Source organism: Caretta caretta, chromosome 15 (genome assembly GCF_965140235.1).
Source record: "Caretta caretta isolate rCarCar2 chromosome 15, rCarCar1.hap1, whole genome shotgun sequence".
In the NCBI taxonomy this organism is placed as follows: domain Eukaryota; kingdom Metazoa; phylum Chordata; order Testudines; family Cheloniidae; genus Caretta; species Caretta caretta.
The window spans coordinates 5,862,463-5,874,976 of record NC_134220.1 but is presented as its reverse complement, the minus strand read 5'-3'; the positions used below and the strand labels follow the sequence as shown (position 1 = coordinate 5,874,976).

Genomic DNA, 12,514 nt, shown 5'->3' with positions numbered 1-12,514 from the left:
AGGGGTGCCAGGCGGGGACTTGGTTTGTGTCATTGAGATGTTTGGATTTTAAGGTCTCTTCTGAAGGTGTGTGCCTCCTCCCTGTAATCTGCAAGGAACTCCATGTCCCCTCCAGAGGGAGGAGGGCTGGGTCCCAGGATAGGGTGCTCACACCCTAAACATTAAAATAAAACAAAAGGAGCCCGGTGGGAGCCTTAATGCAGCCAGGCAGCAGGCAGTGATCGGCAGAGGGCACGGGAGGAGAGAGCACCAAGGGTAGAGAAGAAATACACTTTTATTAGGAAAGCTTTCTGCAGATGTGCCAAATTCTGTAGTACCAATCACGCCACACAACTCCAGTGGATTGGACCCCCTTAACCAGGACAGCCTTTCTGAATGGCGTCCAGGTGTCAGGCCATAAATAGTACTTTCTTCACAGCCACCACCAGCAGCAACATCCTCAGACACCGGAGGGGGCATCAGTCGAAACCAGCTCGACCCCACACTGACCAAAGCAGCGTGCCTGCAGAGGAAGGTGACGCCCGGGGGAGTTTACATCTTCAGAAGATAAAAAGCTAAATGGCAAGGAAGAAACACAAACTAAACCCAAGACAGTGAGCACCGCTGGTCCCAGTGCTCCACTGCTCTGGATCACGCAGGCTCCACAGCCGACTCCTCTCTGCCACAGCCACCTTGAGGATGGACAACACAGGGGCCCTTGGCCTTAGGCACATGGCTAGCAACAAGGGAAGACTGGCACAGACCTTGTCTACCCTTCTAATACACGGAGCAAGAGCCTTGGCCTCTGACTGCTATTCGCCAATGTGAATGTGACAGACCGGACTAGGATACAGGAAGCAAGCTAATCCGTTACTGCAGAATACAACACGGGGATTTCTAGTAAACAAGCACTGCTTATGCAACCAATAATACTGATACAAAAGGACAAGGGCCCTTCTCAGAGTCTCATGCAGCCCCCCCAAACTCAGGGCAGGCCAGTGCAACCCTGCCAACCCTTCCACATCAGAGGAGCTCCATGCGGTCCTTCTCCCTGCAAAAGAAACATGGGATGCCAGCTGCTCCAGCCCCCATGAGGATAAGATACATGGCAAAGGGCACAGCGCAGCTTGGAGGAGGGCGTCTGTGATGGGCAAAGAGTCCGAGGCCCCAGTGCAGGACAGAGATGGCTCGGAGGCTTCTCCAGAGCTCACTTCCCAGTTCAGACCTCCATTTCCACTGACCCTTCCTGCAGACTTGCTGAGAGCAGAGAGGCTTCCTCTGCCCGCCAACACTTGTCTGGTGCAGTACCAGGCCAGCACCTGGGGCCCACGGGTCTCCTCTACTGCACTGTCTGAGGGGGCATTATGGCTGCTTTGGGCTGCTCCAAGGTGGCTTCTCTGCTCTTCTTCCTAGGGGGCTTTTTAATGGGTGTTTTTTTGCTGGTCTGGTCACCCAGGGATGCGTGGTCCTGGCTGCTGCTGCTGGAATTTTGCTTCTCTGCCCTTTTGGCCTCATTGACCGTGGTCTCCGACACGGGGCTGATCAGTTTCTGCAGGTTGGGGGAGGTTGGCAGCACAGGCTTGCTGGATTTCTGGCTGCTGCTGGTGGCCACAGAGCGCTTGGCTTTTTGCGGAGGGGTGGGCTTCTCCCTCTGGGGCTGCAAAGGGCTCACCCCATTTTGCCGGGTGCTGCCATCGCCCTTGTTGAGGCTTTGAGTCTTTTCCTTCAGTTGAGCAGCCAGTAAAGTGGCTGCCTCTGAAGACAAATGGGGGTGGACGGCCTCAGAGCGTGGCTTGCTGTGACTGGGGCTCCGGGGGACTTCCTTGCCTTCTCCTCCTTTCCTGTCTGGGTGGTAGTTTCCCATTTTTTTCAGAGCATTTTGGACAGCCCCATTGATGTTCTCCATCTGCTCCGAACTGGCCTTGGTCTTCTGCTTGGGCTTGGATGGTGACTGGGGCTCCCCAGAGAAGGAGGCTTTGCCCTCTGGGAAGCTGAGCTCTTTCAGATGTTTCTGCGCCTTCTCTTTGCTCCTCGCGCTGCCCTTATCGTCAGCTTTCCCATGGAGGCCAGCCGAGGTCTCACTCGGGCTTCTCTTTCTCTTGGCCTGAGTGTGCTCGGCGCAATCAGGCTGCATAGCCGCTCTCTCGGGGGACCTGCTGGGAGCGGGTAGTGAGTTGGACTGGTTGGAGTTGTACTTCCCATGAATCCAGGACACTTTAGGCTTTGTGGAGGGATCAGGGGGAGGGGGCTTGGTTCTCTCTGGGGAGGGGGATTTACCATTCACTCCAGGGCTTTTGGTGTCCATTGTATTTTCATCTTCGTCCTTGGACTGCTTGGAGAGGCGGGCGATTTTGGCATAGAGGGCTCCGCTTGTGGAGCCAGAGCCACAGGACGACCTTTCGCTGTCAGAGGATTTGAGCAGGGGAGTTTCGCTGCTGTCTGTTTGGAAGGCCTTGACGGAGCCCGTCTCTTTCAAGAAGGTGTACTCTCCAGCCTCCTCTGCGCTGATTGGGGGTGCCAGCTTCTCCACCAGACTGCAGGCAGGGCCTCTCTCTTTGCTTTCACCCACACCCTCTGCAAAAGAGAAAGCACAGATACATTACACTGTGCCATGGTGCACAGGAGACAGGATGGGGCATGAGGGCCCCACAGCAAAGGGACGGGAGAAAAGGATTGGGACACAAGCTATAATCAGGCAATGCTTTATACTACCCCCATGGGCCTTCTGTCCCTGCTATTCACTGCCCTGTGGATCTTTACCCCTTCCCATAGTCCTGTTATATACCCACACACATCCATTGTCCCATAGGCCTTAAACCCACCCCCTCACATGGGCCTGCAATACCATCCCCACCAGACACCCCCCCAGAGCAGAGCAGCCTCGTTTGTATGTTGGGGTTGGCTCTCTTGAAGGGGTTGGTCAGACAGCCTAGGGAAATGGAGCAGCCAGAACACAGCTCAAAACCCCTCAGTACAATAACAAGGCCACATGCTGGAGGCTGACAACCTACAACTAGGGTCCAAGAAAATCATGTTTCTGGGACAAGAGCCTGCTGAGAAATGGATTGCCACGAGGTGAAGTGCTTGGCCCTCCTAAAGGTTGGTGCGGCATCCAGGAGTCCTGGGCCCAGTGCCCCAGAATGAGGATCTGCAGGTACAGTGTCCATTCTGAGCAGAGACATTTGTTCTCTTGGTTGCTAAAATAACCATGGCTTTTATTTTAGAGCTGCTTTGGCGTTGTCGGGGTGTTGGTTTGGTTGCTTTATTTCTGAAGGAAAAAGAATCATCCCATTGGCTTGGGAGAACCACACAAAGCATTGCACGCACTTTGGACAGCTTCACGAGCAGAGGAACCTGCAGGATGAGCCTTGGCAGCATGCCTCTGAGACGTCAACGAGACGGAGGAGGAAAGAGTGCAACTGGGGGCAGGCGGGGCAGCATCTCTGCTGAGCTCCCATCTGTTGGGCAGGGCTGTCTTTCGACGGATGGGTGGGCTGGTGCCAATCCCAGTGTGCACTGACAGACATTCTGTATCACTCCCCCCTTGTGAAGGCATGTAACCCCCCTGCATCACAGGGGCTGTCGTGGCAGGGGAACAACCCAGAGCTGGAGAGCCCAGACTGATTAGCAGTGGGGATCATCCTATCCAGCAGCACCATCAGGCTCCTGGCTCTGCCCACCCTGCCCAATGTCCACTCACCCTCATGGGGTACACAGTACACTGGTCCCTCATCGGTGGTGTCAAAGGAGGAGAAGGAGCCCCGGGAGGACCAGGAGGGAGATGGTTGCTCCACTACAGACGGTGGCTCAATGAAACTGCAGTTCATGGTGTTCTCCAGGTCATGGTGAGCCACTGCAACGGGAGAGAGCGGAGAGTTTAGAGCAGCACTCTCACATCACCTCCCATGTGTACTCCAATCTTCCTTGTACAACCTTGGCGGGGAAAGAGACTCCCACTTCCGGACAGCCAGTTCAATTTCCAGAGAGTGCCCATCCAGAGCCATCCTAGCACTTCCAATAGGGGCTACATACCAGGAAATTGGTTGAAATAATAATTAATAATAAAATAGTAAAACATCTCGATGATCTGAACTAACCAGGATGGTTTCTAAAATGGAAACTCATACCTCCCCAATCTATTACAATGTTTTGAATGTGTCACTAAAATAGCTGGTAAAGGGAGAACCTGCTGACATAATTATCGGGGCTTTCAAAAAGCCTTTGACAAAGTCTCTCATGTGAAAGTTTTAAAGCAACTAAGTTGTCATGAGTTGCAAGGTGAAATATCGTCATGGATCAGAAACTAGTCTAAAGACAGAGAGCAAAGAGTAGGAATAAACCATCAGTTTTCAACCTAAGTGGTTTAGCGCAGGTGTGGCAAGGCTCCATACTAGGCCCTGTGTTATTTAATAGTTTTATTAATGGTCTGGGAATGGGGAGGGGAAGAAGGGTGATGGCAAAATTTGCGGATTAAACACTATTTATGTTAGTCATGAGAGAACAATTGTGGATATTAATGATGTTAATAAATTTATATATTGAATGCTCGCTGCATTATATATAGTGAAGCCCTGTATATTATGCTATTAAAATGCATACCCTTTCCCCCCACTTGGAATAGCGAGGAAAGAACAAGCTGCCATTTGACACAGGGAAATGAAACTGCTGTAACTATCTGCAGAATGTACTTTTGGTACTGAGCTACACTGGACACCACTGGGTTGGAGCCAGACACAGGCCTGGTGTTAATGATTTTCTGGAGTATGGACAATGGCTAGAGCTGATCAAAAAGAAGAGAAACAATTATGTGAAAATTTTCAAAATGTTGAAGTTGTTTCCTTTTTACATAATTCAAACCAGAACAATATTTTATTCATTTGAATATTTTTACCAAATATGTATTGAAATGCAAGGTAATATACATCCAGAGAAATAATTCAGACCACTCATACACCTCACTGGGTCCTTGATTCACAGATTCCAAGGCCAGAAGGGACTATTGTGGTCATCTAGTCTGACCTACTGTATGACCCAGGCCAGAGAACTTCCCCAAAGTAATTCCTAGAGCAAATCATTTAGAAAAGCATCCAATCTTGATTTAAAAATTGACCCTGATGGAGAATCCACCACAGCCTTGGTAAATTGTTCCAATGGTTAACTGCTCTCATAGTTAAAAATTTACACCTTATTTTCAGTCTGAATTTGTTTAGTTTCACCTTCCAGTAACTGGATAACGTTAGACCTTTCTCAGCTAGACTGAAGAGCCCATTATTAAATATTTGTTCCCCATGGAGGTACTTATAGACTATGATCAAGTCGGCCCTTAACCTTCTCTTCATTAAGCAAAACAGATTGAGCTCTTTGAGGCTATCGTTATACGACGTGGTTTCTAATCCTTTAATCATTCTCATGGCTCTTCTCTGAACCCTCTCCAATTTATCAACCTCCTTCTTTAATTGTGGGCACCAAAACTGGACACACCATCACCAAATAAAGAAGACCTGGGCATTGTTGTGGAGATCTCTGCTCCACTTGCAAGAGCAACCAAGAAAACAAACCAAATGCGTAAGGACTGGCACAGAGGATAAAACTGAAGATCTCGGCATGCCAGTATAGATATTCAATGGTACGCTCTCCTGTGGAATGCTGTGCTCCACTCCAGACAATGCAGCTCTAAAAGGCTATTGCAGCAATAGAGGAGGTTCAGAGACAAGAATGATTAGAGGCCTGGAAAAAAATCCGGATAAGGAAAGATTAAAATGATGGGGATTGTTTGAAGAAGACAAATAAGATGAGATATGATAAAAGTAACCTAGCCCTAACTGATGGGGTCAGGAGGAACTCTCCCTGGGGACAGTGTACCCGTAATTGCCAACTGCAGGGGTTCTTGCCTCTTCCTCTGAAGCAGCTGAACAGTGCGTGAGAGCAAAGCTCACACCTCCTCTCTGAAGAGAGAATGGCTGTAGAAAGCAGCTCACCAGGGTGCAACCTGCGAGCAGCTGGCTCATTGATTGAAAGTGCACGGCAGAGAGACACTGGGCCCTGCCTTGGGAGTGAGCCGGCAGGCTATGCAGTGCCAGCTTCAGAACAGGACCCCCAGGGAACAGCGTTTTCTGTAGTTGTTTGGCTTACACATCTGGCTCTGGGTGACTTTCAGATAAATCATTGGCTGACAGTGGCTGGGAGAAAGCTGGCCACTTCCTATGGGCTCCTTCCACGCTGCTGGAGGTTCACTCACTAAACACAGACTGAATTCCTGCTTAGAGTACAGCAGCACTGCGGCTTCCCCACTCGCCTGAGGCAAGGGGCCAGCTGTGATATATGGTTTTTCCTGCCATAGTTCCCAGGAGGTGCTAGAGGTTTCACCTGAATATCATCCATGTGGCAAACACAGGGGGACAATACCGCCCGGCAAAGCTTCCAGATTCAGCCTGAAATGGTATTCCCTGCCACATACTCAGCCAGAGCGCTTTGCACCATCAGCTCTCAAATGCTAAAGGATCAGCCTGGGTAAGTACATGAATGGGAACAGCTAGGTCTTGGGAATAGGTAGGGGGTGCCCTTGCCTAAATATGGGACCAGTGCAAGGCTAAGGAGTGCTAAGGTGCTCTCTTTAAAGATCCCATGGCACTTTGGGCAGATTTCAGAACTCCTGGTCCCATTAAAGCATTGGCAAAACTCCCACTGACTTTGATGGGGCTAAGCTTTCACCCTGGCCTCCCTTTTTGTACTCTCAGTTTTTGGGCATAAAAATTGCAGGCATAAGTTTGCAAAATATAGAGAATGAATGGCTGTGACCCCATTCAGACTCCAGTAAGAGCCAGGGTGCTATGCCCAGGGTCCTGGCCAAGTTCCTACTCAGGCATTCCACCCGGCCTCTGTAAATTTCCCCTGTAGTAGCAATTGGGCTGTGGTATTCACCTTCATTTCCTCTCCCAGATGGCTGTGTAGTGTAACATAGCTGCCGAGTCCCGCTCCTGAGGTGGCTGCATTTTAGTGGCAAGTGACGTGATCGCTATATATTTCTTACTTTACAGTCCTCACGTGGACGTGGGAGGGGGTGTTGTGAGACTGAATGAATGTTTACAGAGCACTTTAAGATCTTCAGGTGGGACGTGCCAGAGGAGTAAGGACACAAAGCGGAGTTTGGCACATTTCCGCATGACGAGGAAGGCACCAGGGTTGAGTCTGGAGGTGGGAGGGCAGTACAGGCCCAGGGAGAGGATATCAGTGTGTACAGAGAGGTGTGTTCAGGGGGAGGAAAGTGCATTGGATGTTGAATACTTCCTGTATTTTAATGCCAAGTATTGCTGCTGATTTCCTAGGCAGGGTAGGTTTTCTGGGGCACAGGCAGGGCAGTGAGAGGAAAGGTGTGCTGGGATTTCCCTTGCTGCTCATGGAGTCATAGGTGTTCGGGCCAGGAGGGGCCATCCCAACTGAACTCTGACATTGCCTGTGAGGAGGCTGCACAGAGGCCAGGCCAGCCCAGCATTGGGACTGGAAGCGAAGGCAAAGGCAGATCCTTGCCCCAGCTGCTCTTTTGATGCGTGGTCCAACGTGGCACTGACTTGAGCTTCCTGCTCTTGCACGCAGGAGGCTCCCTTTGAGCAGAGGGCAGCCCAGCGTCTGCCCACTCTTCACATTCCTCGCTGCACACGGAAAAGCCAGCAGTAGTGTGGCCCTACCCCGCAGGGAATGAAGATGTATCTGTGGCAAAGTCCCAGAGAGCCCCATTGGATCGGCCTAGCAGGCTGCATGGCTGCGGGATGACTCCGGGATGCGAAACAACTTTCCCAGTGGCTGGGTGAGCAGAGACTTGCTCACAACTGAAACATCCTCAAAGCTGAAGGATGCTGCCCATGCAGAAGCCAGTCTCCTCCAAGCAGGGCCAGCTCCAGCTTTTTTGCCGCCCCAAGCGGTGAAGGAAAAAAAAACCAAAACCAAGCCTGGTTGAGCTGCCGCCAAAGTGCCGCCGAAGAGGAAGAGACTGCAGGGCCCGCCACCAAAGACCCGGACATGCCGCCCCGATGACGGATGGAGTGCTGCCCCTTTCTGTTGCCCGCCCCAGGCACCTGCTTCCTTCGCTGGTGCCTGGAGCTGGCCCTGCCTCCAAGCAGAGCCAGGCCCACGGAGGGGAAGGCTGGGATGGACTCCAGAGGGCTAGTGTTGAGCAACAGCTGGCCCGCAGAGCTGAGTATTCTTAGCTCCCAGCTGTTTTCAGATCATTCCTTTCCCCCTGCTCAGTCCCAGGAAGTGACAGAATGAAATTCTCCCTTCATCGTTGTTTAAATGTCCAGAGATTTCAACAGGGAAATGAAGCCCAGCCGGTGAGAGGGAGCGTTTGTGAGCAGCTGCCGGGAACAGAGGAGCACCAAACCAAGCCAGGCCCCAACTAGCCCAAGGCGTGATGCCTATTTTTGAAATAAACACGTGCTGAGTAGTGTGTCTTGGGGCTGGTGCTATTTGGTTATGTAACAAAAGACCCCACCACAGAGCAGATACACATGGAGGCCCCAGAAACCTTTCTTCTGGCAGCAGCTGCTGGCAGCATGGTCTAGACTGAACTAGGTGAGTTTTCTCAAATCAGCAGTTCCGAGGTTTCTGAGACAGTCCCTGGTGGTACTTATCTTGAAAGGGCAGCACAGGGGGGAAAGGCCGCTGTGGTTCCCAAGGGTCAGGATCTTACGCAGCTGGGCTCATGGCCTGAAAATTTTGCATGCTCCTCCAGAGATTCCAACAGTGAAGAGGTGGGATTTGAACTTACGCTCTCCAGCTCAGGCCATCTTTCGCTAAGCCAAAGGTGTTCAGATGGGGCGCGCTCACTGCTTGGTTCAGCTACACTGTGGTACCCTGTCGAGCTGTGAGAAGACATTTTATGCCACAAACCGTGGTTGAGATGAGGAGTTGCAGCTGGGGTTCCCTCGACATTGGAGCTACAGGCCCCTGTGCAGGGGCTGTGAAGCTTTAGGTGAGGCTCCTGTGCTCTGAGGACCTCTGGCTACTTTTGTGGAGCAGCTGTGGCACTTGGCATTCTCCGGGAGTTAAAGAGGGTAGAGACTAACCTGCCAGACTCCCCACCACACTGTCTCACCTTCCCCTGCACCTCAGACATTCCTCCTATTGCCATATCTCTTCACCACAGGGGATGAAACGGGCATCCTTGTCCCTCTTCCATGCCTCCCCCCCAAACCCTCCTACATTCACCATATCAGAACCCTAGGAAGTCACATAAACAAACACTTTGTACAGCCAGGATGAAGGTTCAGTAAGTGCAACATACAAGTGAAACCTGTAGAAGCAAGGTAACAGTAAGCTGTGGGACAGACCCTAATGGCCTCATGGTACATTTCCACCAGCAGCGACACACCACCTCTTCCCACAGAACTTCACCAGCTAAGGAAACCCGCTACACACCACACATTAGTCCCCTCCACAGCATGGCATGATTCTTAGTGATGACATCACGCTCCCCCCACAAACATGGAGCCCAGTGGAACCTGGACTCTGCACATCTCGCAGCACTGAGTATTTGCTGAGGTTGTAGTTAGGGTTGTGTATTATTGAGGAGACCCCAGGATTGAACACAACCACGTAACACATTTTTATACATCACTCTCTCTTTGTCTACACTAAGTGCTGAGCAGTGTTTAAAAGCACATTGGCACATGTCTTGCTAGACAAACCCAGGCTAGAGAAACCCAAAGTGCATTTCACTTTGTAAACGGTTCTGCTCCGTCTCTCACTTTCTAGTTTCTGTTCAACGTTTTCTGGAGCAAATACTTACCCTTTCTGACCAGCAACTGGCCATCACTGTGCCTTGCTTATCTTAAAATATTTGGAGTTTTTATTTTCCTGGGTTTATAAGGCTTGTTTTGAGGATTATCGCAATATCCCTGCAATGTATATTACCCTGTCTTACTGACATGGGCTCTCAGCCTTAACTCCTCTTAATGGATTTTTTTTTCCTGGGAAGTTCCTTGGGTTATTTTATTGTAAAATTTCATCCATGAAACAAGAAACTCCCAGAGACTGTCGCTAGGGTTTATTTTTAATGATGTGATTATCTGAAATGTCAACCTCAGGTCGTATTTATTGTAACTTCCAGGGCCAGACTCACTAGTACGCTCTGGCTGCTCACCCCACTCTGGAGCAACATGATGCAGCCATAGCATAAGACCATGTCAGTGGGTGCACACAGTGATGAGCTGCCAAAAATCTTAACAACCGGTTCCCTCCTCACCCCACGAGGGGGTTGTTGCCCATCCCCGCCCCCCGGGACTCCTGCCCCATCCAACCCCCTGCGTTCCTTCATGCCCCCCCCGGACCCCTGCCCCATCCACCCCTCTCCCCTGACTGCCCCCAGAACCAGGCAGGAGGGTCTCGTGAGCCACCGTAGTGGGTGCCCACCCCACCCCTAAGAGCCAGAGGGACCTGCTGGGGGGAGAGGTGGGGAGTCCTGGCAGTGCTTACCTGGGGCAGCTCCCAGGAAGAATCCGGCAGGTCCCTCTGGCTCCTAGGGGCGGGGGAGCATAGCTACGGGGGAAGCAGGGGGAGCGGCCGCTCCCCCCACTGATCACATCAAAAGTGGCACCTTAGGCACCGACTTCCTGGGTGCTCCGGGGCTGGAGCACCCAGGGGGAAAATCTGGTGGGTGCAGAGCACTCACCGGCAGCTCCCCGCCCCGTGCCTGGCCCCAGCTCACCTCCACTCCGCCTCCGCCTTGCCCCTGAATGCGCCGCCCCGCTCTGCTTCTCCACCCCCCCCCCCCCGGCTTCCCGCGAATCAGCTGTTCGCATGGGAAGCCGGGGAGGGCTGAGAAGCAGGCGGCGGCTTCGCGCTCAGGTCCAGGGAGGTGGAGGTGAGCTGGGGTGGGGAGCGGTTCCCCTGTGCGCCCCCACCTGTCCCCCCGGGTTACCTGCTGCGGCGTGGGGAATACCTTCCTCGCGCCCCCCCGCCTCAGTTCATCTCTGCCTCCCTGGGCCTGAGTGCGAAGCTGCCGCCTGCTTCTCAGCCCGCCCCAGCTTCCCGCATGAACAGCTGATTCGCGGGAAGCTGGGGGGGGGGGGCAGAGAAGCAGAGCAGAGTGGCGAGTTCAGGGGAGGAGGCGGAGCGGAGGTGAGCTGGGGCTGGGGGCGGGGCGGGGAGCTGCCGCTGCACCCACCAAATTTTCCCCGTGGGTGCTCCAGCCCCAGAACACCCATGGAGTCAGCGCCTAAGGCGCCACTTTTGGCTGGTTGTTAAATTTAGAAACCCTTTTAGAACCGGTTGTCCCTCGCGGAACAACCAGTTCTAAAAGGGCTTCTAAATTTAACAACCGGCTCCAGCTCACCACTGGGTGCACACTGCTTTGTATCACCTAAAGCAATAAAGAGCAACTGCAGTGTATGCCCCAGTTCCCTCTCCCTCCTGTACATTCCCCTGCACACACCCTAAACTCCTCCTCCTTCCTGTACCCCTGCACGTATCTCAGACCCTCCTCCCTTCTGTAACCCGTGCATTCCCCTAGACACACACACAGACCCTGTAGAGAGCAGGGGACTTGCATGGAACATTTAAAGATCAATGGGAAGGAAATTGCTTCTTACACGTCCTCAGCTCTGTAAGACAGGAGCCCTGATCCTCAGGACCTACAGAGATTTGCAGGACTGAGACTCCCTTTTTGCAGACAGGAGATCTGCAGCACAAGTACTGCATGCCACAAGGGACTGTGCCAGGCCAGCAGACCCACAGGCATTGCCTACCTTTGGACCTCCATGGGCCGCTGAGTTCCTAGGGCTGCAGGAGAAGGGCTTCTTTTCAGCAGGACTGACGACCATTTAAAAAAAAAAAAACCCTGAGGAAATTCTCACACAACAACTTGGCTGTGGTTGCTGGCACAGAGCAGTAGGGTGAGCACGTTACCTTCCAAGAACAGGAAAAGCACACAAATACTAGAAACCCAAGCAAGGCAGGGTTATGACTGCACTTGTAGCACAAGTCACCAGACAATCCCCCTGGGGCCGAGGGCAGAGTTAGGCTGGGTGCCTCACATTCAGATGTGCACCTGTCACTGCATTTCTTGGGGTTTGAATAGTATTTGTAAAAAGAAAAGGAGTACTTGTGGCACCTTAGAGACTAAGCAATTTATTTAAGCATAAGCTTTCGTGAGCTACAGCTCACTTCATCGAATGCACGAAAGCTTATGCTCAAATAAATTGGTTAGTCTCTAAGGTGCCACAAGTACTCCTTTTCTTTTTGCGAATACAGATTAACATGGCTGTTACTCTGAAGTGTTTGTGTTTGTTTTAATTCTAAGGCCCCTGCAAAGTCCTGTGCGCTCCCAGCACTGACCTGCACCTGAAATGGGAACTCCATGTAAACTGATGCATTCACATAGGACCTTCAAATTACCCTGGACAAGACTCTAGAGAAGGCCAGTAGGGACTCTTCTGGCCTGGGTTTAGGAATTCTTTTCCATCTCTAATTTCTATACAGAACACAAAGAGGTCTTTGCTAAATAACACCTATTCAGACCACCAGCAGGCAGACTGGATGG

The 12,514-nt window shown here is 51.8% G+C and overlaps 1 protein-coding gene across 2 annotated transcripts in view; it reads right to left on the bottom strand.

Moving 5' to 3' along the window:
- Positions 1-256: 256 nt before the first annotated feature.
- SCARF2 (scavenger receptor class F member 2) overlaps positions 257-12,514 on the bottom strand; it is a 109,098-nt gene continuing 96,840 nt past the window's right edge. The window contains exons 10-11 of one of the 2 annotated variants that reach the window (XM_048821412.2): positions 3,680-3,832; positions 257-2,553 (exon numbers count right to left, since the gene is read on the bottom strand). In XM_048821412.2, coding sequence (XP_048677369.1) covers positions 1,319-2,553; positions 3,680-3,832 — 1,388 coding nt within the window. In that variant the 3' untranslated portion in view covers positions 257-1,318. The remainder of the gene's footprint in view (positions 2,554-3,679; positions 3,833-12,514) is intronic. The other variant, XM_048821413.2, reaches the window with a different exon arrangement.